This window comes from Grus americana, chromosome 1 (genome assembly GCF_028858705.1).
Source record: "Grus americana isolate bGruAme1 chromosome 1, bGruAme1.mat, whole genome shotgun sequence".
NCBI classification, from domain to species: Eukaryota; Metazoa; Chordata; class Aves; order Gruiformes; family Gruidae; genus Grus; species Grus americana.
This window is the reverse complement of record NC_072852.1, coordinates 132,350,489-132,376,795: the sequence shown is the minus strand read 5'-3', so window position 1 is coordinate 132,376,795 and position 26,307 is coordinate 132,350,489. Positions and strand designations below refer to the sequence as shown.

General features: G+C 42.5%; 1 protein-coding gene across 7 annotated transcripts in view; it reads left to right on the top strand.

The window, feature by feature from the left end:
* Window positions 1-26,307, top strand: part of CNKSR2 (connector enhancer of kinase suppressor of Ras 2) — a 232,555-nt gene that overhangs the window by 195,413 nt on the left and 10,835 nt on the right. The window contains exon 21 of one of the 7 annotated variants that reach the window (XM_054820975.1): window positions 19,192-19,775. The exons of the other annotated variants lie outside the window; for them this stretch is intronic. Within the exon in view, the coding sequence (XP_054676950.1) occupies window positions 19,192-19,196 (5 nt within the window). The 3' untranslated portion in view covers window positions 19,197-19,775. Of the gene's footprint in view, window positions 1-19,191; window positions 19,776-26,307 lie in introns of those variants that run through there. 7 annotated transcript variants of the gene reach the window in all.

Here is a 26,307-nt window from a genome sequence, read left to right as displayed (position 1 = left end):
CATCTACCATATTGTTATATGAAACCTGGCAAGGGATTTCATCCCTCCAGATCATTCCAAATTCTGAGACTGTTCTCCAGCAGTATAGCAGATGTTTCCTCCCACTTTTGTGCTTGTGGATTTTCATAGGTTTATTCTCTTCCCCTGTCCAGGTCATTAGTGCAGCCTGGGACTGTTTCTGGACGCAGGGCAGCCTGAGGAGAACCCCAGACAGTGCAGGTTTCCCGGTTACCAGCGAGCCTCTGGTGTGTCTTCCATCTGGGCTTGGCTTTTGCTGTCAGAGGAGACCTTGGATATCAGAGGTGGCTAATGTCGCTCACTTCTGGGAGCTGAACTTCCAGAAGGAAAAGATTACGCAGTGCCTCACATCCGTTCTGCGTTTAAATAGCCAAGGAAGGCGTTACCTGGAGATAGGTGGGGAACTGAAGGCTCATCCTTTTGTCACTTGGGATTTCATCAGTCCCTCAAAAGAGCTTAATGCTCAGACTTTGTACTAACCATGTGGGTTTTATTTGTAAGCTCTTCTGTTGTTTTTCAATATCAAGCATTGCCAGTTCCTATGAAACAAATGTGATAATATGGTAGTTTATTTAAAAAAAAAAAAAGCCCTGTAATCAGGCAAATTTGCAAGGATCTCTGTTCTCATTAATAATAAAAAAAAATAGATTTCTAGCTTTGTTTTTAAAAATTGTGGTTCAAAAGCAGGAAGATAAATATTATTTGCCTCCTTTTGTGGCCTCAATTTGGATCTTGTTGATGATAGTTAGCACTCCCACATTGTTTTACCTAGTGTGGTGCTATTAAATAGTATGATTTCATGGACAAAGTGTAAACCAAGTTCCCTGCAGGGTCTTATTGTATTTGCATGAAGAAAATGGCTGCATTTTAAGTAGGATGGTCGCTTTCTGGCTCCACATTTTGAGTACTGCTGGCACAAAACAATAGCAGCTAAGTCTTTCTCCTGTTCTGGATTCCAGAAGGTTGAACTTTGGCCTTTTGGAATATAAAATATCACCACTGATTTGTTTAAAAGCATTTGAGTCGTTATCACCATTAGAGAGTGAAGAGAGAGACTGCCAAAAAAATTGGATTTAAACCCAGTTTTCAAAATGTTGATTTAATCATATGAAGATTTACAGGCATCAAGGAGGAGGTGAAATTAAGGAAACCTCACTTGGGAGATTTCTCCTAGCTGTAAATTCAGAGTTGGACGGAGATCAGGCAGTGGCACTGCAAGGTCTAGCCACAGGGTATGAACAGGGAGGAGGTTTACCCTGATCACTTTACCCAGCAAGACTAATGAGAATAAACAATAAAACTCAGCCGGGGACCATTGTGCATTTAGTTCCAGGTTAAATGAAACTCAGATTTCGAGTGAGGTGGGATGGGTTGGGGGAGGCTCCGGGTACAGGACCCAGCAGCTGATAGGGCATTTCCTGTACGTGCAAAGCCATCATCATAGAATACTTGAGAACTGGTGAATATCAGACCTGGAGAATTAGCGAACATCTTCCTGTAGTAAAAATAGCAAAATCTGTTTTAGAATACACATAACAGTACTTTAATAGCCTCTACCTTTGGCATTAAAGTGATATTTTTGCTGTACAAATGTGAACACTTGAAATCCAGTATGAAAATCATACTTATTCTGTAAAAAGCTTGAAGCTGATTGTTCTGAGAATTCTTCTGTTTCTTTCCTCCCTGGTAGAATATACCCTGCCATTTGTTTTTCACTTTTAATTTAGAAAATAAATTTTATTTTCAAGACTTCTTTTCTTTTTAATTGAGCTAAGTACATGCACATACTTTTACAGTACAACGTTTATATTTTTAACTTTAAGGGCTTTAGGGACAACTAGAGTAGCTGGTTTCTGTCTTTTCAGAAGATAGAAGAGACAGTATTTTTATTTATTTATTTATGGCGGTGTAAAGACCTTAGGAAAAATCCATTTGAATTTTACACTCCCATTAAAGCTCTCCAAGTCTAAATTATTTTTTTTACATTTTTTTGCCACTGAGGACTATGCTTACCTTCTTCAGTGTTACTGTATGATCTTGATATTTAATGCCATATTTCCTAATGTAGCCTCAAACATTTCATATGATTCTTACAGGGGCTAGGAATACTTAATGAACTAGAATAATTTAACCATAATTTTTTATACTAACGCATTGAAAATTTAAATGTCTGGATTTTGACTATGGTTTATGAAATGGTGAGACTGAGGAATAAAAATAAAATAAAAACCAGAAAATGCACTTTGGACATTAGTGCATTATGCATTAATAAATCTATAGTTTCTAAGTTCTCTGCTCACTTTGCATTTTAACCTTCTGCAGTCCAGTTCTCAAGTTCTGCCTGCAGAGATGGCCACCTTCTAGTGGCCATCATGAATCTTATAGCATAAACCGGCTATCCTTGCATCCCTGCAAACTCTAAGAAGTTGAGAAATTTGATTCTATGAACGTCTTGCACAGTCTATAAAATATGTGTAAAATGTCTCCATAGTAAAAGAGGAAAAGAGGATGTGTGTTAGTTTTCCTGGGAATACTTGTTTAAAGGACGGCTGAAATTTTTGGTTCAATTAATTTTGAACTATTGGTAGAAAGTGGAAGGAAGTTTCAGGGTTTTCATAAACTGAAAAAATAATTGCCTTGGAGCCTCACAATTTGAAAATGGCTTTTACAGTTAATGAAACTCAAAAATGTCAGCCACCTTCTTCTTGCTCTCCTCCATCCCAAAATGCCAGTTTCCTAAACTTGTACATGTTGTGGCTAAACAAGATTATGGGATTTATAGCAAGAGTACAAAGGTCACTTTAAGTAAAAATTAGGCTCTTCTGTCAGTTTGAAAATAGCACTTGGGTCCTTGATGGATTTCACTATTCCTGAACTTTAGGGGAGGCTGAACATGGGAGGCCGAGGGCATGGGCAGATGGCCCCGAGCAGCCAGCACTGTCCCTTGGAAGCCTGTGACAGCTGTAGTCTTTGGGTTTCTACTCAGAGGAAAAGAGGAGTGGAGGGGTGAGTTTTATATTTCACCTAGATCTGGCTCTTCTGCCACAGCTGCCAGAAGACTCTGTGCATTTCTGAGCATCACTGCTCCCCTGGATTACAGAGAGTAGGAGGTTGCTGAGAGCAACCCAATGAACAAAGAACGGAAAGCACACCCCACCAAGGTGGTGGAGGCTTAATTTACCTGCATAAAAAGAAAGGAAATACTTTCTACAAGTCGTTATCTGTAGTGCTTGTTGGGAACAGGGAACATCAGGGTAGCTGGGGAAGAGATGGCAAAATCTAGTGAGCTGAGATGGAAGCAAAAGGCAGAAGACTAGAAACAGGGCATACATCTATAATGGTGAGAATAAGCTATGGAACAAGTGTCCTTCAGTTGTGATTGGTTTTTCAAATGCAAATCCCATCAGCCTTAATGCTCTGTGCTACAACTGAGGATGATGGTGGTATAAATCTTTCCCCCAGTTAGAAAAACTGTTTTAAAAGCATTTTGTCTTGATAGTGACACATTTCTCTTGCAGGATAACCTACTGTAAATGCACCCATGCTGCATTTGCTTTTGTTTCACAGCATTATACAATTTAGCATGCTGCGCAGGTGAGCCAAGTAGACATATTTTATGCTGGGGCCACACTCTGGCAGATCGTGTCAGTTTACAGAAACATTTCCTCAGCCCAAGTTGTCCTCCAAGGAGGAGAATCTGGCATAATCTCATGATTATGTTGGAAAACCTGTTGTATCTCTGTCCATAATTAGCTGAGGTGACACTTATTTTTGACAAATAAAACCTTCTCATAGTGTCCCCTTAGTTTATGTTGCAAAAGTATTAGCAGAGGCCTCTGGTGAGACTTTGCCTTTGGATGACTTACTCGTTTGTACCATATTGAAATGGAGTAGATATTTTAAAAGACAAAGTCATGAGCCTGTTTCTTTATTTTGTCCTTGTATGTTTTGAATTTCTTCAGTCTGCTGTTGCTCATCTTTAGTGGTTGCCATAGCTAGCACTGTTTTTAATGACCAAAAGTATACAGCCAGATCTTCATCTGTGTTCCTCCTGGGTTTTATTAACGTGTCTCTTCCTTCCAAGGCAAGTATAATGGTTGTAGTAGTTCCAAGCTGGGCAGGGAAGGTTGTTTTCTGCACTCAGGCGTGTAACTGTGGATTTCCAGTTCTGAAATCCCCCCAAGGTTTCTGCACACACCTGCTAAGGGGTTGTTCTAAAAACCTTCAGATTAAGCTGACCATGTGCTTGCTGTATTTCATAGTTCACAGGGAAGTGTGTAAATCATGGTCACCAACATTTTTTTCATCACCAGCAGTTGTGCTCATATGGTTCCTATCGCACCATAATGTAACCAGAACAGATAAATTCTTGCCTGTTCCTACCTTCTCGTGTACTTTCTCGTAGAAAACTTGAGAAAGTTCTTATTTTTCCATAGAGTTGTTAAATAGATGTATCATATAATATACACTGAACTTGTGGTTACTCTGCAACCACAGTAAACTCTTTAATGCATCAGATAAAAGCAAGGACACTATAAAAGGTAGTATGATCTCTGTGTATTTCAAAATTATTTTCCTTGGGTCTCTTTTCCAGAAGCAATCTTGTTTTCTGTGCTTCTTTTACCTTAGTTATGAAACATATGACACAAATCAGAGATAAATTTGTAGCCTAATTCCATGTCATTGCACCAGGATAATTTCTCCAGAACCTCTCCACCTATATTTCTGGGATAAAAACATTTAGGAAGATGAACATAAATTCAAGTCACTGCAAATTACAAAAGCATCAGTGACAAGTCTAATGCTATAAAGGCTCTTTGGACTATCCAGTTGTAATGGTAGCGACTCCTGACGTTATACAGGAAAATTAGTGAGCTTATTGCCATCAGATACTCAACTTCTTTAAGAGAGGTATTTACTTTCTTCTGAAAAAAACAAGTCCTTGCAAAATTAAAAACTCACTAAGCTGCTCATTTTTACTATTTCAGCTTGCAGTCTAACTTTTCCATTCTGCACAGCAGATGTGGGCTTAGTAAAAATTGTCCAAAATGTTGATTTATGTAGTTCCATATCAGATCTCAGACTCTGAGCTATTTACATTAAAAAAACCAAACAAACAAACAAAAAAAAACCTGCAAGCACAAGTGACTGCACTGAAGAGTGTTGAGCTCCATGTTCTAGCTAACCCAGTTAGCTTGCCTTGAACACTGCCTCGAAACATAGTTCTAGGGAAGAGTTAAAGGTGTCTTGCTTGTAGCGCTTGATGGATCATTCTTCCACACAAGAGTTTTATTGATTTTGAACTCAGATGTACTTTTAGCTGTATCATGTGGCAACAAGGAGTTGCAAATTTTAACTCCAGGCTGGAGAGAAAAGCATCTCTTTTGGTTAGTTTTGAACCTTCCACCCAAACTTTCAGATGTTACTAGAAAAGGCAATGATCAACCTTTTTGTCTCTTTAGTTAGTGCATATATGTGCTCATAATTACATACACGTCTTTTAAATCCCCCGTGTTTATAGGCGTGACCAAGTGTTGAACAGTCCTAGACCATGCAGTCACACCTTGCAGCAACAACCTTTCGCACCACCTATAATCTTAGCTGCCCATATCTGTAACTTTCTAAGTACTGCTTTTTGAGGTGAGAAGGCCAGAGCGGTATACAGCCTTCAGTATGTGACCCTTCAAGGATTTATACTATTTAATTTTATTTTCTGCTGTATCTCCACTACTTTCTGTATTTATTCAGAAGTAGAAGCCAAACCTCCCAAGTTGTCTGTTTTTTTGGAAGCAGATTTGATATTTTTAAGAAGTACTCTGTAATTGTGGCTTTGCAAGCCAAGAAGAGAACTAAAGGGAACTGTTTGGTATGAGATGGTTCTGCCTGATAGGAAAAAAAAATATAGAATAATAGAATTATTTGGGTTAGAAGGGACCTTAAAGATCATCTAGTTCCAACCCCACCTGCCATGGGCAGGGACACCTCCCACTAGACCACATTGCCCAAAGCCCCATCCAACCTGGCCTTGAACACTTCCAGGGGTGGGGCATCCACAACCTCTCTGGGCAACCTGTTCCAGTGCCTCACCACCCTCACAGGAAATAATTTCTTCCTTTTATCTAATTTAAATCTACCCTCTTTCAGCTTAAAGCCACTACCCCTCGTCCTTGTAAACAATCCCTCTCCGGCTTTCTTGTAGGCCCCCGTCAGGTACTGGAAGGCTGCTATAAGGTTTCCCTGGAGCCTTCTGTTCTCCAGGATGAACAACCTCAACTCTCTCAGCCTGTCCTCATAGGAGAGGTGCTCCAGCCCTCTGGTCACCTTCGTGGCCCCCCTCTAGACTCGCTCTGACAGTTCCATGTCTTTCTTCTACTGGGGCCCCCAGAGCTGGACACAGTACTCCAGGTGGAGTGTCACGAGAGCGGAGTAGAGGGGCAGAATCACCTCCCTCACCTCCCTCAACCTGCTGGTCATGCCTCTTTTGATGCAGCCCAGGACACAGTTGGCTTTCTGGGCTGCAAGCACACATTGCTGGCTCATGTTGAGTTTCTCATCAATCAACACCCCCAAGTCCTTCTCCTCGGGGCTGCTTTCAATCCATTCTCCGCCCAGCCTGAATTTGTGCTTCAGATTGCCCCAACCCACGTGCAGGACCTTGCACTTGGCCTTGTTGAACTTCATGAGGTTCACACAGGCCCACCTCTCCAGCCTGTCAAGGTCCCTCTGGATGGCATCCCTTCCTTCCAGCGTGTCAACCACACCACACAGCTTGGTGTCGTTGGCAAACTTGCTGAGGGTGCACTCGATCCCACTGTCCATGTCACCGCCAATGATGTTAAACAGTGCTGGTCCCAATACACACCCCTGAGGAACGCCATTTGTCACTGATCTCCACTTGGACATTGAGCCATTGACCGCAACTCTTTGAGTGCGACCATCCAGCCAATTCCTTATCCACTGAGTGGTCCATCCATCAAATCTACGTCTCTCCAATTTAGAGACAAGAATGTCATGCAGGACAGTATCAAATGCTTTGCACAAGTCCAGGTAGACGACATCAGTTCACTCTTCCCTTATTGACCAACACTGTAATCCTGTTGTAGTAGACCACCAAATTTGTCAGGTATGATTTGCCCTTAGTGAAGCCATGTTGACTGTCACCAATCACCTCCTTATTTTCCATGTGCTTGAGCATAGTCTCCATGATCTTGCCAGGCCCTCACAGAGGTGAGACTGACCAGCCTGTACTTCCCCATGTCTTCCTTTTTTCCCTTTTTAAAAATAGAGGTTATGTTTCCTGTTTTCCAGTCAGTGGGAACTTCACCGGACTGCCATGACTTCCCAAATATGATGGAGAGTGGCTTGGCCACTTCATCCGCCAGTTCAGTCAGGACCCACAGGTACATTTCATCAGGTCCCATGGACTCGTGCACCTTCAAGTTCCTTAGGCGGTCTCAAATCTGATCTTCTCCTACAGTGAGCAGTTCTTCATTCTCCCAGTCCCTGCATTTACCTTCTGCAACTTGGGCAGTGTGGCTAGAACACTTGTTGGTGAAGACTGAGTCAAAAAAAACATTGACTACCTCAGCCTTCTCCATATCCCAGGTAACCAGGTCTCCTGTTTCCTTCTGGAGAGGGCCCACATTTTCCCTAGTCTTCCTTTTATCACTGACATACCTATAGAAACTTTTCTTGTTGCCCTTGACATCCCTGGCCAGATTTAATTCTGTCAGGGCTGTAGCTTTCCTAACCTGATCCCTGGATGCTTGGAAAATTTCTCTGTATTCCTCCCAGGCTACCTACCCAGGCTACCTGTCCTTGCTTCCACCCTCTGTAGGCTTCCTTTTTATGTTTGACTTTGTCCAGGAGTTTCTTGTTCATCCAGGCAGGCCTCTTAGCTTTTTTGCCTGACTTCCTCTTTGTTGGGATGCATCGCTCCTGAGCTTGGATGAGGTGATCCTCATTCTGAATACTAACCAGCTTTCTTGGGCCCCTTTTACCTCCAAGTCTTTGTCCCATGGTATTCTACCAAGCAGGTCCCTGAAGAGGCCAAAGTCTGCTCTCCTGAAGTCCAGAGTAGTGAGCTTGCTATGCACCTTCCTTGCTCCCCTAAGGATCTTGAACTCTATCATTTCATGGTCACTGCAGCCACGGCTGCCCTTGAGCTTCACATCCCCTACCAGCCCCTCCTTGTTGGTGAGAACAAGGTCCAGCATGACACCTCTCCTCGTTGGCTCCTCTGTCACTTGGAGAAGGATTTTATCATCAACACATCCCAGGAACCTCCTGGATTCCTTATGCCCTGCTGTGTTGTCCGTCCAACAGGTACCGGGGTGATTGAAGTCCCCCATGAGGACCAGGGCTTGTGAATTTGAGGCTGCTCCTATCTGTCTATAGAGGGCCTCATCCACTCAGTCTTCCTGGTCGGGTGGCCTGTAGCAGACCCCCACTATGATGTCCCCTGTCACTGCACTCCCTTTAATTCTGACCCATAAGCTCTTGGTCAGCTCCTCATCAATTCCCAGGCAGAGCTCCATATGCTCCAGCTGGTCATTGACATAGAGAGTGACACCCCCTCCTCGTCTCCCCTGCCTATCCTTCCTAAAGAGCCTGTATCCTTCCATCCCAACACTCCAGTCATAGGAACAATCCCACCACATCTCCGTGATGCCAATGAGATCATGGCCTTGCAGGCATGTGCACATCTCCAACTCCTCTTGTTTATTCCCCATGCTACGTGCATTTGCATAGAGGCATTTCAGTTGGGCCCCCAATGAAGCTGACTGACTGGCTGGAGTGGCTCGAATTCCTTTGTGCTGCCCTTCGGGTGCTCTTCTGCTGATCTGCGATCCTTCTCCAGGCTCTGGGCATCTGTTGCTGGCACTGGCATCAAACTGGTAGGAGTGGGATGGATTGAGGTTCACTTCCCCCGGCAACTTTAGTTTAAAGCCCTCTTCTCCAGCTTAGCAAGCCTATGACTGAAGATGTTCTTCCCCTTCTCGACAGATGTACACCAGATTTCTCCAAGCGAGTCCCATGGTCTAAGTAGCCAAACCCCTGGCGGTGGCACCAGTCCTGTAACCAAACTACACTGAATAAAGGTGTAGTTTTGATGTCAGTGATGCATGAAAAGAAAAGCGTAATGCTTGTTCACATACAAGACTGCAGAGGAGAAGGGAAAAAAAAAAGACAATGTAGTTACTAAACAAATTAGCAGAGGACTGAACAGCTTGAGGAATCACTCAATAGGAGGGAGGTTGCTATCATGGGATGAGAACAGAGCTCAGCTGCATGATATTCAGTGTTTCTCAGGCTGTACAGATGCTAATATTTTCTTTGTTTAGTGATGATATTTTGATGAAAAGCACTTAAGCAAACAGAAGGGGGAATGAGTAGTGAATTCTTGCAATATATCCACTGCAGAGCAGCTCTGGGTTGTACTAGAGCTTGCCCAGGGGAGGGGTGACCATGCACGTGACTGGTCTGGACAGCAGAAACCCCTCAGGACAAGCCTCCTTTGGCTGACCATGCTCTGAGGGAACGGCACTCTTACCTGGCAGTTTCCAAGAGTGGCTGGTTTTACAGGTAACACTTCCCCCAGCATCAGAGGCTGTTCTGGTCCATTCCCCCCCAGCCCCTTTGCAGAGCAGGATTCCCTCGCACACAACAACAGTTGTGGTGGCACTAAGGGATTTCTTCTTCAAGCCTCTCGACACCCTTCCTGCTACCCTTGGCAGGACCAAGGGCTGAGCGCCTGGTGGCTCAGGGCACCAGCACCACTTGCTCGCCTGGGGGCTGCCGGGGGAGCAGGCCGAGCCCTCCTGAGCGCTTAATGCCATTACCCAGTTCAAGGGGGGTTTAATACAAATTATGTCTGAAATGTATCCCCCACTTCCCAGCAGATTGCTACAGCAATGCCAGGGTTGGGTGTCAGTAGTGGAGATGCCCTGGGTGCTCCTTCCCACCCGATGCCGGCCTTCCTCCCGCTCCTCTTCCTTGCCCAAGAGTTGGGCTTGGCCTGCTCAGCCGCCATCTCGTGCCAGCAGTACCCCTGCTACCTGGCCACTGCCGCAGCTGGGGCAGTCCTTTGGGGAAGGGCTCCCTTTGCTTTCATCAGCCTTCTCTTTTCCTGGAGGAAACTTTGAGGAAGCTAAAGATATTTTTCCCTGCTTATGATCTAAAACCCTGAATAAGGTAGCAAGAGCAAGCAAGTAGTCATGCATGTCCTAAGATGGCTCTCTCATTTCCAGTTGAAAGCCACAGAGATCCTATTTTCATTCTCCTGAAAAAGAACACTTGACATCTCAAAGGTTTTGAGAAGTGCCCATCTCTAGCACTACTCTGGTGGTTTGTGCTGGTGGAGGAGCTTGAGCTGCCATAGCAAAATTGGTACCTGGGTGCCAATGTGGCCATGCTGGTGGTCTCTGTGCACTGCTCCATCGCCTCAGGAGGGCAGGAGGTCTCCCCCGGGTCAGAAGTATTGCCCTCGGCCCCACAGGATGATGACCTGAAGCAGGAGCACGGCTCTGCCCTCCCATAATGAGAAGAGGTCAGACATGTAGGAGAATAGAACCAGTGCCCAAACTGGGTATTGGTGCTGTAATACGTTCAATGCAGGATTATTTCTTCTGTGAAACAATACCATCATACAGAAGTATGGAAGCTGCACCTCATCAAACACAGCATGTTTGACAGAAGCATTTTTGTCTTTAGGAGATGCTTGGGGATGAATCAGGGAGGAGGAGGCTCATGAGAAGCAATGAATTTGGACACTAATGTCTTTGTAACTTTGTACAATGATCATTGAGGGTAAAAACCTTGTAGGAATTAGCGGAAGTGTAGTAGTAACTCCTTCCTGGTTATCCCCAGCACACCAAGAACTTGATCGGGATCTTCCCTTAAAAACTACTGGGCACACCACGACCTCTCTCACTGGAGAGCCTTTGCTGGGTGCCTGGATTTCAGAGGAAGGCTGGGCAGCAGGGCTACGGGCTCCTCCATGGCTGAGCATCACGTAGCCGTAAAACCCAGATGTGTCATCCCTAAGCTTCGCCTGGGCTTCCTGACCGGTCTGGCAAATGCCTTTTACCTTCCCTTTCCATGAACGGCTGTCTTGCGGTTTTCTGAATGAGTATTTAACCAGGAGCTTGAATGCATAAGGTGATACGACAAAAGACTCCTTTGGTTAGTTTGCTGATTTTTTCCCCTCCTAAACTGTGTATAGAAGTACTTTCTTAGCAAGCTTGAAGAGATGCCATCCAATTAGAGAGATCATATTCACTCTAGCATGTTCAGAGATTTGAAATACTTTAAAACTTGTTGTTTGTTGCTGTCTTTGAAGTTGAAATACACTGGGGAACTTCGACATTTTCAGAATTTGCCTCCTGTAAGAGGAGCCTTTAGCCTAATGAAATGCCTGTGCAACTCTGATTTTCTCTTATTACACTGGTGAGGGCATTGTTTGGCATATGATAGGCTTAGGATACACTTTTTATGAAAAATTTGGAGCACCTCTGAAAACAGCTCTTGGATGTTAAAAATACACAAGCAATTACAAACAAAAACCATAACAATGTTTGACTTACCAGAAGGATACCTTGCAGCAAACCTTTCTGTGCAAGCTTTTTATGTAGAGATAATTATTCTCATTAAAAAAAAAAAAAAAGTTAAATTCACCAGGTGAAAATATATGCTTTCAGTATCTACCAGCTGTAAAACATTTTATCATTAATTCTTCATTTTATATTCCCAAGCAGGTAATGAATTCACTGCAGCAAAGCAAGCAGCTCACTGCTGTATTGGTCTGATGAGCTTTCAGGACACTGTAGACACCTGAGAAAGCAGCTGAACCATTGTTTTAAAATAGGAAAGGCTACTTATGCCTTATTTTTATGGAACTCAGATTAATTAGAAGCAAGGTTTCTAAAATCAGTTTCTTCATATGCTAATTTTGTGCATTGTATTTCAGTTTGATGATCTGAGGGAGGGGTTTCAGGTCTTATAGAATGTGTATTCCTAAATATGGTCCTCCTTGAGCCTGGGAGAGACCTGACAAAATCAAAAATAGAGTTGAAGCAGAAACATATGACTTGCCTGGGAACGGTCAAGGCAAGTTGGATTAACAGATCAAACATGTGAGGGGAGAGAAGGGGATACCTTTGTTTCATGTAGCACAGACAGCCTGGGGGAGTTGTCATCATTTCACTTAATGGCCTTGCCAGATGAGTAATAATGTAGTCCGTGTGCTTCTCCAGTGAGCTGCAGATTAGATTAAAATATCTCAATGTGAGAATAATAATAATAATAATAATAATAATAATAATAATAATAATAATCTGCCTTCCCAGCTTTCCCTAACTGGGTGGGTTTTCATACCATTCATGTTGGACATTTTAGCAAAAGCAGCTGAAGAGCCTCAGCAGAACAGGGCACAAAGAAGATGACACTTTTTCCTCAGTCTGTTCATTTTACCTTAACCACGTAGTCTGATATCAATAACTTAAAATATTTATGTGATCTCTCTCTTTTATTGACCCGCTCACAGCAGAGATCCTCGGCCAGGGTGGAAAGGTGCTGCAGTTGTTCAGGGGCAGGGGCAGCATCCCAATTCTCTGCCCTTGGATGTGGGCAGGCAGTGGGGAGATGAAAGTCTAGCCATGCATTAGTTAGTCACGCGAGTGATTTTGTCAATGGATCAGTACTTTTGTTGTCAGTATGCAAGGCACCATCAGAAAGAGCAATTATGTTATTTAATGATGGGCTGTTAAAGTGTTCTTTATCTAAAGTGGCTTCTACAGGTTGAAGTTAAAAACTTGTTTGTGTAAATTCAAATTTGACATGTTATAATTAATTCCATACATTTCTATATGCTTTTAAAGCCCTGAGCAAGCTAATGTATAAAAATTCCCAGAAATGTGCTGCTGGTAACAGTGATATAAAGAATACTCTCTTGTGATAATAGGACAGATTCTCCTTAAATATTCCTTATTAAAAAAATTGGTGATACAAATGCAAAGAAATTAGTATATTACTTTTTTTTTCAGGGTTGAAGTCCAAAACATTAGTCAGTACACACAATTCCCATGTTTGTGCTGTATAGTAACTCTTTCACGAGGCAGCAAACTGAAACTACACAGTTCCTGCTTCATGGTCAGGAAATAAAGACATGTCTTCTCAAGTGGTTCTCAGTATAAACCATGCAGGAGGTTTGATAGATTAAATTGAGCCTTATATGCCATTACAATCATAGCCTGGCTAATTTTATGGTACCAAGAATTGGATTGAAAGGAACCTCACCGTTGGATGTATGCCTCATGTGCTTGTCTTTTGAATGTAACATAGGCTTCTCCTGGGTGAGGCTTGTCCCATAGGCATATGTAACTTAGTTTCAGTGTAATCCCACAATTAGCGTGCCAACATGCAGTAATTTTAATAACATTCTCAGAATTCATAAATTGCCCAGTGGGACACTACAGTCCTGATTACATCTTGCACCCTCTGAACGTATATAAAACTACAAGAAATTCAGCCAGCTTCTTTTTTTTTTTTTTTTTTTTCCCTGACCATGGTTATTCAACCATGTCTCACTGTTTATATCCCAAATTAGAGGGCCTCTTTTGTCTGGGAGCAACTCTTTCTATTAGTTTACAATGGTTACGAAACAAACTACTCTGGAAAAATAACTGCAGATTCCTGACAGAGCCACAATTCAAACTGCTCTGTCTTGGAGTTGTGAACCAGCACTCCAGTATGACCCCAGTAATGAGCTAAAGGAGAGAGTTTTACAGATATTAGAGAGAGACCTGTACAGCACAAGAATAACCATGAGATATATCTAATATGGAGGGACATAATATGGGCAGAATTAGTCAGACTTTTAAAAAATCGACGTACCAGAGAGGAGCGAAAAATGGGGTCCTTATGGGTGGCACTCCTTCGTTAGATGTTTACCTACTGATACTGTGTCGTCCTTATTTGTTGAGGAAGCTGGAATTTTGTCACTTAATAAAACCTCCATAAGCAAACAGCAAATAATATAGGAGCTCTAGTGGCATCGTCAAAAGGCTTCTCGTCATTTAGAGAGTGTTGGTAAAGCAAATGCATATTCTGTATGTAAACTTTTTCCTTGACTTCCCTGTGTGAGGTTTTACTTTAGCAGAAGGTAGATCAGAAAGAAGGATTAGAAATGCTTGAGAGGTCTGTCTCCACAAAATTCCAAGTCCATGGCTGTTTTTATCAGAGGTGGCTTTCACGGAGCAGTAAGAGTGCTTTGAGTGAAGGTTGTTGCAGCACGCACCGCCAGCATGATGTCTGCATTTGCGCCTAGGGACAGAGCCGTGTCAGGCACTGCAGCTGCATGGCTAAGCAAGCCTGGGGAAAAGCATAATCAGTTTATAGGGCTTATAGGTCTTCCCTGCACAGGAAGTGAGCTAGATACAATTCAGAACAGCTTAAGACAGGACGATACAGAGAATAATGTTATTCTGTGTACTAATAAGTACATTAGTGGTATGGTGCTGGAGTGTGTAAGGCAACATTAACTATGACTTTTAAGTTTTCAGGTGCTTTTTGTTGTACCTCTAGTGGGATTTTTGCTTACTTGTTTGTTTGAGGGGATTTATTTAGTTCTTTAGTACTGAGTAGATAGAGGGTTATTTAGCAATAACTGTAGTGTATGAAGTGCCTATTGGGAAAGCCGGGATGCATTTGCACGTTTAGAAATACGGTGGTAAGTGGGAGGAAAAATGCCTGCCGATCAGAGGCCTGTAATTTCCCCGTGCCTTGTTCTTATGGGGCCGAGTGCAGCACTCATGGAGGAGCAGGTACTGGAGGTTATATGTGGTCTGACACCACCATCTGTCCTCCCCATCCCCCTCATCATGGTGCTTTCTCATATAACATTCGTGCTCTTGGTGTTCTTTTGTTGAGCTCAGTGAGGACATGAGGAAGACTAAAGCATAGGCTGTGATGTTGGAAAAGCTGGAACTTGATATTTCTAGGCAGCATATTCTTGTATTATCAGTGTTTGATTTAGTGCGCTTTACTGCAGTCTCCAGAGGAGTGCTGAGTGACTCCTGCTACTGCTTCCACATCTAACTGGCTTCTTACAGGATAATTTGGAGAGATGCTGTTTTGGAGCGTAGTGTCAGGGGGCTGCACTGGATGTGTCTTCGAAACCCTCTTTCCTCAGGCACTCTCATTGCCAGGCTCTACACCAGCTCCTTTTCAGCTCTGCGTGGCACCTGTCTGAGACCTGAGCAGTCCTGAAGATGGTGGGAGCTTCCCACCATTGAGCAATAGACAGTTTGTAGATCTGCCAGCATTCCTCCCAAGGATGCTGTGTCAAACAGCATTGAGTCATTTCCCTAGTAAGAAGGAAGATGTATCTGCCACTGGACTTAGAACAGAAGCAGCCAGGTAGCAGTTTGTGGTACACGGGGAGGGATTTACTTTCCCCAGTGTTTGCATTCATTCCTGTTCAGAGCCAGATTACTCACGCGTAGTATTTACCTTCAGGGGAATACACATAACTAGACATGTTTGACTAGATAATAGGTAAGAGCTTCTAGCCAAAGTTCTTCTGTATCTCTCATGAATATACAGACAGATGTAGAAATATGTACACACAAAATAGGGCACAAATGAAGGAAAGGATGGAGATTCAGAAGGTGGTTACAGTTTTACTGATTGTCACTATAGATGGGAAGTCTGAAATTTCCTTTGCTAAAACTTCAAGTACCTATTTCAAAAGTAAGTTTGTTAACATGCTATTATTCAACCTAACCCTTCTCTGAAAAGCAAATTTACCATAAACATACCGTTTAATAATCAGACATCCTGTAGTCTGTTTAGGCAAAATACATAATGTGAACATTCATAAGAAAGTGTAGTCTCAAGTGGCAGCAGTAAAATGTTACGCATTTTATTAAAAAACCCTAACTTTACCACTCATTAGTGAACTGCTGGTGTGCCTTTATTACTGATAAATAGGTCTCAAAGGGAAAAAGAAATAGTTGATTCACCTTCCATGCCCCTTTCCTTACATAGGACTTGTTGTGTGAGAGCCATTTTGAGACCTTATTGATTGTGACTCTCAAACATTTCTCTCAGATGAGAACTTTCTCCTCCCCTTAGCTTACATTTTTATTGGTCTTTGAGACATGGTGGCATGCCCAGAAAGGTCTGCAGAGCATCCCCTTGCTCTTGCTTGGCGGGTTGGTCCCAGCCCTGATGCATTCTGATGCATTCCACCATTTTCGATGGGTAAACTACCTCCCACTGCTACGGGTTTGCTCAGACGTAAGTTTCCTCACATCTTACGTGACTGCATCAGCTGAAGAAATAGGCGGAGATTTATAGCAGGAGCTTTGTTTCTGTAGCCTCTCTGGGGAAGTCATTTGCCATAAAGCTTGTAATACAAACATAATTTGGTTAAGTGCAGTAAGTTCACTTCATTATTTTCATAGGGTCACATTCATTTTTGTATGTGAATGGCAGTTGGTTTATTTCTCAAAATGTTTGCAAGTCTCATGAGTTTCATATGTTGTAGCGTTGATAAGTATCCATCCAAAAGCACGTTACTTGTTCTTTGTTATTTGTATTTGTTCTCCTTTAAAACAAATTTAAAAAAAAACTTATCTAGAAAGGGAACCATATGCTGAAGATTTTTTACATAAATCATTTTTCTAATGCTAATGATACAAACAGAAAAATGTGGGGTTTATAATGATAAGGAAAAGTAATTTTACTATCAAAAAGCAGAATTTCTAAACTCTTAATGTGTATCTATGCTAATAGGAAATATTGTACAGTTAGTTACTATCAGTAAAAGTGATATACTAAAATAATGAGAAAATCTATTTAGAAAAGCCTCCCAAGTGCCTGTTAATTATATTCACCTTCAGATAAATAGGACAGTGTATGCTACCACTTATCTTAAGAGGTCCTAATGAAACGCTGCCCATGCACATTGTGACTAATCCAAACTGGGGCCACAAAGAATCACCGGTGTTTGTTGATAGACCTGTAACAGCTTTAGCAATATTACTAAGTAGCCTTTTCAAAAGACTTATTAGCAGGGTTTTTTCCAGAAATAGTCATCTTCTCATGCAAAATTGAGGTACATTAAAAAAGCCCTGTCCCACCATCTGTTGAAGGTAGCACAGTTCTTCCATAGACACAGAGGATATGTGCCAGCCAGCCACGGCAAGGCCTGTGGAAGAGCTGGGAATAGACATCCGCTGGGTAACACCTCCTGCCTTAACTTCAGTAACCCTCCTTTATTTCATGGCCACCTTCTTTCACAAAAAGGGAGGTTTCTTTTGCCAAAGCCTGACCTTTGAAACCGAACTTCTGCATTTTTAGAGATCAAGTTATATGAGCAACATCCATGAGACAACAGGATCTCCTGAAGCTGAAGAAGTGATATATATGAGGCAGCAGCATTCTCGTTCATTTAGTGCCTGTTTCCAAACAAATCCAAGACTCTTATTTTAAATGCTGTGACTGTTTGTAGTGTAAAACAAGGTCAAATGGAAAAAAACATTCCCTTTTGCAGTCTACTGAAGTCTCCCTCCCCTCAGCCCCATGAGTCCTGAAATGTGCTGGTTTGGCCTTTTGTTTGTCAGGGGTTTGGGGTTTGGGTTTGGGGGTTGGTGGTGTTGGTTTTCTTTTTCATTTTGGTTATAGAATCAAATGTTCCTTATTTTAAACAGTAAGTTATGTAAAAATTTCTCTCGACTGTACTTAGGATTTAGTTATATAAACTGTTTTCCTCTCCCTTCTTCATCTTCCTCTCCCTGTTGATGCACAGAGTCCCCAGGAAATCTCAGCAGTGGAGGAGAGGCTGAACTTGGTTTGAGTTCCATATAGCATTGCTCACCCTCTGCCTCTCGGGAAACTCATTTTCCACTTGCTGCCGTGGGTGGAGTAAATGGCACCGATGTTTCCATCTGGGATTCTTTCCACCTTGTGCCTTCTGTCACTGAGACAACATTTCTTTTCTGCTATCTCAGGCCTTTTGTAATATGCTCAAGAGTAAAAATGGCAATGCTTGATATTTTCCTTCCTTTTTCATCCTGTCTTTTGAGAAAAAAAATATCTTTAACAATGGATAAACAAGTCTCACCAGTGAAATTGGACTGAATTTGTAATCTTTATATCCTGCACAGTTGAACTCTTTCCCAAAGTGTTTTTTTAACAACAAAACATCCCCCAGCTTTTCATATCTGGGATCTAAAACCACAATGGATGTCAAGATCCATGGAAATTTTCATTTTTTATTACAAATAAGTGTAGCAGAAAATAGAATAGGGTATGTACTGAGAGCAGCCGGGCTTTTGAAACTGCCCTGAGTGCAGAGGCTGCACGTCCACGCAGAAACTCTTAAGTACACAACTTAGCTGGATGCTGTTTATTCCACCTCTCTCTTTCTCTTTTCTTTGCTAACACAGGTCCGCAAAGATTCTTGAGTTCTCAAGCCCTAGCTTTTGGATGTATGTAATGTCAGTGTGGTTTCAAAATCACATGATTTCCTAGCTCCGTATCTTATCCTTCGCCCAACGTTGCACAATGCTGGATTGTCAGCTAGGATAACGAAAGGAGCCAGATTATGTTGTGCCACCTCTTTTTCTGTTTCATGCATAAGTTGCTGACAGGATATTTTTCTGTGTTCATAGCACGTTTGGTGGATTTGGGGCACATTCCTTCCTTCCTTTCTCCTCATTCACGTGGCCCTTTTTCAGTGCTTCTAAATGAGCTAATGTCTCTTCAACATGGAGGAAACCAGCCCAAGCTGGTTAGGATGTGTATTGTTCTCTTGTTTTATTTGTGGTTTTTTTAATTGGTCTCTGTTCTGTTCTGTTCTTTTTCTTTTTCTTTTTTTTTAAGCATATCCACAGAGAGAATATATAACTTTCTGCCCTAAATACCTCTTTTGCATCAGGGATGGATATTTTAATGGAGCAAGGTGTAATAGGAGAGCAGTGCCATGTCTCTGTCCTCACGAGCGTAGCTGCATGCAGATTAGAAAAGCTCTCTAGTGCTGCAACTGTATGCCAGATTTGCTATTTGCTCTTGTTTGCATGATAGTATTTCTAATATACTAATATGCTATGGAAATAATGGCACATCACAGTTCTTTCAACATATTGTATCACTGCTTTATCATATTAGGCTAATACACTGCGAGAGTTGATAGCACCTCTCCATGTCAAATGGGATCCACTTCTCTTGGCACTGAACCGATTGGACTCAAAGGTTGATAAACTTATCATTAGAGAATTGGCACGACGGAGACTCAACTTCAGCCTCTTGCAAGCAACCTAATGGCCTCCGTTCAGAAAGTCAGTTCTTCTTGAATTACTTTGATGTTTATAACAGAGAACAGACCTGTTAAAGCATAGACAACCACATGCCTGGATATGAGGCCTCCAGGAAGGTGTCAAAGGGCATGGCCAGTCTTTTGAAGAATGCACCCTTTCCACAATGGGACTAGGCACAAAGTCAGATCCAGTCTACACGGAGCACATTTGCAGAAAATACTGCCCCCCGCATGGGAGAACGGAAGGGGAAGAGGGTCTTGGCAGGGGAAGGGCTTTGATGTCACTCAGTTTTGTTCCGCAGACCTCGAGGAATTAAAGAGGGATTCAGCCATGGTAACTGTAAAATCCTGTTGCTTGTACTGAACTTCAGTGAACTCGTTCAGGCCAACCAGACAGAGTCGTGTCTTTTAAGCGTGCTTCACATTAGTGAAGGAAGTCACCTTACTGTGTCATGCTAAACTAAGTTTATTCTGTCAAGTGGAGGTATGTACGGACCTTTCCGAGACTTCCATTTATCTAATGGTTTGTAATGAATTACCAGAGGGTACACTGGCACTCGTTTGGATGATGATGGAGAAGATACCTCACGCTGAGATTTATTAGACTCTGCAGATGATAAACTCTTCAGTTCCTCTTTATCTTCTAGGACTTAAACATGTGAGTGATGCTGCCTGGCCAAGCAGGCACAAAGTATTCTCTGTATAACACCCAGACTCCAGAGGGCTGTTTTGGGGCCAGTATTTGTCTGGATGTCACTCAAAGTAGATTCAGATATTGTATTTATCATTATGTTCTGGGTCCCCTATGGGTTGATGTTTGCCTCTATCTCTGTGGTTAGAATGTGGATTTTCCTTAATATATTTGGCTAAGGGTGTATTGTAATAATGTTAATGCTAATTACTTGATATTTCATACTATCTTATGGGGAGATACTTTTAAAAAATGTATTTTGAAATGTTTTCTTTCTGTTTGCTCAATGTATGGTATTGCATTATGTTAATACCAATAAAATTATATATATATAGATATATATATTTCCCTTTTATAAAGAAGTAAATTATGCTTTTTTGCCTCACAAACAGGAAATGTGCAGTGAATAAAATTACATCATTCTGCCTTACAGCAGGTGACAAAGCTTATAATAGTTTTAATATTCTTTTTTGAAAAATAAAAAGTATAGTATGACATAAACTAGTTGGAAATTCATCAAAATGCATGTTTTGTGTTTCTGCTCAATGGGACTGTCACAAATCAGCCTAAATATTTAGCAATGTTGTTTTGGCATCTTTAATTTTTTCCAATCAAAAACATACACTGTATTGCTATTATTGATTACAAAACTGTACTGTCATAAATTTTTGCCTGTTGGCCAAATAGACAAACCCACTGAGTTTTTATGACTCTCTTGTCTGTAGGAATTGATTTTTAAATTTAATTTAGTGCTCTTTCCAACGCTTGGCAAAGGCAGAATTTATTTTTTATATAAGGTTGCCTTTGAAGTACCTGCCTCTGCCAGGGCTGATAAATCACTGCTAAGTGCGTAAAGATTGTGCAACCTGAAGGATATGTCATTAAAGCCTTGTTGGAATGGCCTGCAACCCCAGCCAGTCCTTTACATTCTGTCATTAAATTCCATAATTAGTTAGAGGTGAAATGTTTTGGAAATGAATTAGAGAAGCAGAAGCAAAGATGTGACTCTAAAATGTCCTTTGGCTGCCATTTGGGGTGACGCTGATGGCTTATTTGCTGCTCGTAGCCAAAGGCCAACATATATCTGTGCTAATATGAATTAGATCGTCTTCAGCTTCCTCTCTTTCTTTTCCCCACCCTTTCTAACATATTGTATTGAGTATCTTTGTTTTGCAGAGGCATTCAGAAGGGCTGTAATTAGCAGTCCTCGGCATTTAATTGCATACACATTTGTTAAATATTTTTCTGTATGCCTTAAAATAAAGTATAGAAAATGGCAGTAAATGTTTCTTTCATGAAGGCATTTGATTTATTCATGAAGTCAGGATTTTTTGAAGGTGTTCTTTTGGGCTTAATAAAGGAAATAAGCCAGCAAATTTTCAGTTTTGCCTTTGCGTAACCATTGTTTGTCAGGGCTGATGTTCATTTCCTTTCTCTTGTTTCTTTTGTGTGCAAACACATTCTTCCCAATGGATGGGGAGCAGACCTTTCTTCTGTGACGACTCTGGTGCCAGTTTTGAGAGAGCGCTTTATGTTAAGGTGCATACGTGTTCACAAGTTCATTATGACGTCTGATGACAAGAGTAATGTCTAGAAAAGCAACATGGTATTGCATTTCGCTCAACACGGTAATAGCTTTTGTTCTCAAGGGCACTTTGAACTCTGAGCGGTGCTTACAGACCATGGCGGGGTGATGGGCATTCAGCAGCTGGCAGGGGGTGCTTAATATTTGGCAGTGTGGTGCCCTACATAAATAACATGTAAATCAGGTGCAGGTTAATTAGTCTGGAATCTAATCAGTCTATCATAACATGTGCAATTATAAATCAAATAATAAATCTGAATAGCTGAATAAATATGACATCTTCTGGGATAATGTTTTCAGAAGTATTTCAGGCCCCTTTCATAAATGCCTCGGGAGGTGCTTCCCCGACAGACTGCAGTGTGTTACAGAGATAACTGAGCCAGCTATTAAATTAATCTGGGCCCCACCCACATTAATTTGCCATGTTTCTTTCATGTTGAAAGTAGGATTGCTATTCCTAAGCGATGCAAGCGCTTTCGAAAATTTCACTCTCGGTGTTACATTTTCGTATAAATAATCAAACTTGGGATGTAGCCTGCAGTAGAGTTCATTTTCTCAGTGGGTGTTGCTCACCAGGAATACATACCCCTTCTGTTCAGGCTTTCAGGTATCAAGCCCTTAAACCTTGACAGGCATTGCTGTTGCGCAAGCATGACTGTGGCTTGATTCCGACTGGTGAGTAATGTCGCTGGGTCCATATCGTTTGTCACTTAACCTTTCACAACTTCATCTGCTTTAACGGCTTAGGTCTGTGACAAAATATTTTCCTGAAGGAGTAATTGCTTCCATATATTGCTGGCGAGATGTATCCATAGGGATCTCCTTCTCCCGTTTAAAAGTCACAGCATCCCCAGAAGTATAGCAGTTTACCCAGTTCGCTTCAGCTCCCGGCTTACCTCATAAATACGAGATGTTTTTCATTGTTTCTGAACTGCAGGGACTGAGGGGAAGCGTACCATCAAAATGTAATTGCTCTGTTTATTTCACTTCAACATTGGTAGCTTGCAGTAGAATTAAACAGTGCTTATATCAATGTGTGGCACAGAAAAATGTCAGGATATCCTATTTCATCATGTTAAAATTCTCCCAAAGAGTCACTAAAATCTGTTCAGCAGATGAAGGTTAAACTGATGCCTTCATAGGCAACTTAATGAGTAGAGTACCGTGTCCAAATACCAAAGGATGCAATTATAACACTGCTGCCAAAAAGTTCTGCCACTGATCAGAGTTCCCCGTTACTTTGGGAAGCTTTGGAGTTATTTCATCTTCATTCTTATGCCCTCTCTGAAATCACATCCCACCAATATAACCTCATGAAACAGCAGGGCTGGGAGCAAATGAGGAGCTTCTCTCGATGCTTATTCGAAGTGTGTAAGAGCTGTCAAGAGGCAGCACGAACAAAGCGAGCTAATTATTCCCTCTGTCTGTGTTTTCCCTTCTCACTAACATATTAACCCATTTGCTGGCACCTGTACTTCATTGCTAAGTGAATGTTGAAAATGCCTAAATGTTAGTCAGCACAACAATGCAGGTCTGCAGGGAGAAACCTTGAGAATCAATTTTTTTCTAATGCCGAGTTTAGCGTCAGCTGTTTTTAATAAGCAATTCCAGTTGCATGGAACGCTGAAGAGAGGTGACCGGCGTGGGCGTGAGACTTCTCGTAAGACCAGCTCAAGTGTTCCATGAAGCCTGGAGGTTGAACATGCTTCACCCACCATCTCACAAACTGCAGTCTGCAGGACAGTGGTGGCTCAGAAGGCCGTGACAAGGTGGAGGCAGCTGGTCGTTCAGATATCACCAGACAGGCGACCTCAGAGGCAAAGAGATTTGCAGGTCTCCACTGATCCAGAAAGAAAAGTGCTAGTGCCGCATATAGTTCACAGAAAGAATTAGACCTTGGGTGCCACAGCAAAGGTTTAGCATCTCTCAGGCCTCTTTTAAAAGCGGTTGTGGTACCTAACTGCTTATGATTGAACTTGGTTGTAGTGGAAAATGCCTGAAGTACCTTCAGAAATCTGTCCTGTGGGAGATGAGTTTTCCACTTGTCTGCACAGTTCACTTTATTTCAAGAAACTAATTTGTGCTCGTGCATGTGAGAGGAGAGGCAGCCTCGTATCACTGGGTGGAAAACTCCAGCGTATTGCAGAGCTCTGTTGTGGTGGTGCTTTCAGCAAACACCTTCTCTGGGGAATATCTTTTTTGCCTGCAGGTTTACATAATAGGAGAGAATAGAAACTGTGTACAACTATATTGGTAACCCCAAAATACTTCCTCTTTAGAGGAAAGAATGGTATAAAATGCATATTTAATACTTGTTCTCTGATCCTCCAGCCACTAATGTTTCACCAAACGTGGCTCAAAGCTTGTTTTTAATCACTGCTCCTCCCTTCCTTGACTCAAGACTTTGGGGAAAATCCTGCAATTTCAGGTACATGGGGCCAGAAAGGATGGTTACACGAATCAGAAAAGGGCAGGCAAAGGGAAGGAGTAACAGAGAGAAGGGTTGCAAGAGCCAGGCACAGCACAAGAAGCCCCCAGCTTCTATTCATCTTGCTTAAACTTTTCTTCACTCATGGAAAGTATTAATATATGCATGTGTATATGTATCCACGTACATATACATGCACAGGCATACTCACATGCCCAGTCAGACCTTGATTTTGCCATAATGTGCTGTGGGAGATGACACAGGTTACTCTTTGTGCTTTAACAGGGAAATCTGCTCTATATTACCCAGAGCAGATGATTAGCAGCTGGGTAATCTGGGCAATATACAGCAGATGATTAGTAGCTGGCTTCCACGTAGACCTGAACTGCATCTTACTGCACCTCCTGCCTGCTGTACCATGCACGGCTTAAGCACTGTGTCACTTCTTCCTTTCCTCAGTAATCAGGGATGTGACTTGCAGCATTTTCCTACCAGGAGCTGATTTTCCATGTCACCGTGGCTCCACCCCGTACCTGTGCAGGGGTGACCTCATACACAGCACACAGCTGTACAGACACCATCTCCTTGTAAACCTTTCATTGATTTCACCATTTCATTCCTTTTAGCTTGTAGTCTGGGGGGAAAGGAAATACCTAGCTTAGTCTGCCATCCATCCAAATAGTGAAAAAAATAACTGTAATTCCTGGCTCTTTGCATCATAAGCATTTGGGTATGTCTCCCTCTTGTGCAGTTTGGACTCTAATGATTAACCTGAACAGCAGCAAAGATGGATTTAAGCCTTGCACTGAGAAACCAACAACTACTTCCTTGGAGGATTTCTTCTCTCCCCTCCCCTCCAACATGGATAAAACCCCCGTTCACTCTCCTTCCATCCTTCTGCTTTTTCACCTTAAATATAGGGAGATCCCTTCTGTCTTTCTCCTAACTGTTCCCCGGGGTTTACAAGCCCAGACAGGCTGTTGGACCCTGTGGCCATGTTATGTCCCCTGCCCCTGCCTGCCCGTTAGCACGCTTGGGCCGGCAGATAGCCTGAGCTGGGGCTCGAGAGCTTGCTGCAGGAGGTAGATGTCTGCTGCACTGCCTGCCAGTGAAACCATTGCAGTACCAGGCATTGATAGACCTGTTAGTTAGACATGGCACAGCCAAAAGCTGTGGCATAGGCAGATTACAAAACACTGTGGGTCCTGGGATTATATCACTTACTACTTACCTTGTGGCAGACAAGATTCTCTGTTTCCAACATAGATACACAGAGTCATAGAATCATAGAATCACAGAACGGTTTGGATTGGAAGGGACCTCACACCTAGTTCCAACCCCTCTGCCATGGGCAGGGACACCCTCCACTAGACCACGTGGCCCAAAGCCCCATCCAACCTGGCCTTGAACACTTCCAGGGATGGGGCATCCACAGCTCCCCTGGGCAACCTGTTCCAGTGCCTCACCACCCTTACAGCAAACAATTTCTTCCTAACATCTAATATAAATCTCCCCTCTTTCAGCTTAAGGCCATTACCCCTTGTCCTGTCATTCCCTGCCCTTGTAAACAGTCCCTCTCCATCTTTCCTGTAGGCCCCTTCAGGTACTGGAAGGCTGCTACAAGGTATCCCCAGAGCCTTCTCTTCTCCAGGCTGAACAACCCCAACTCTCTCAGCCTGTCCTCACAGGAGAGGTGCTCCAGCCCTCTGATCAGCTTTGTGGACCTCCACTGGACTTGCTCCAACAGCTCCATGTCTCTCCTGTACTGGGGCCCCCAGAGCTGGATGCAGGGTCTCACAAAAGCAGAGTAGAAGCAAAGGAGGAAAAAAAAAACCCACCCAGACATTTGTGCATCAGGGCCTGTTTTATCTAGCTTGAGACCATTTCCCGGAGGCCAGGGATGCTCATTGTTATGGTGGAACAATACTGACACTCACAGAAAGTCTCTGGGAGGCTTCAGGTAGATGCCTCCCCTGTGTGAAAGGTGAAGCAGAAAGGTGTAACTCAAATTGGAAGCAAATCTTTGGGATTTGTAGGGGGGAAATAACATATGGCAGTTGTTTAATAACGTAATTAATGATGTATTCTAACAAAATTGCCTCCTTAAGATCCTGAGAAAACTGAGCTGAGCTGGTTCCTCTGCCAAAGAAAGTGAGCTCACCAAAAGGAATGAAAATGGGAGTTTAAATTTCAGTGGAGCCGGGGGATTTCAGTCGGACTGTTAGTGCCTTGTTTGCTCTCTGTCACAGACTTCACAGCAGCTT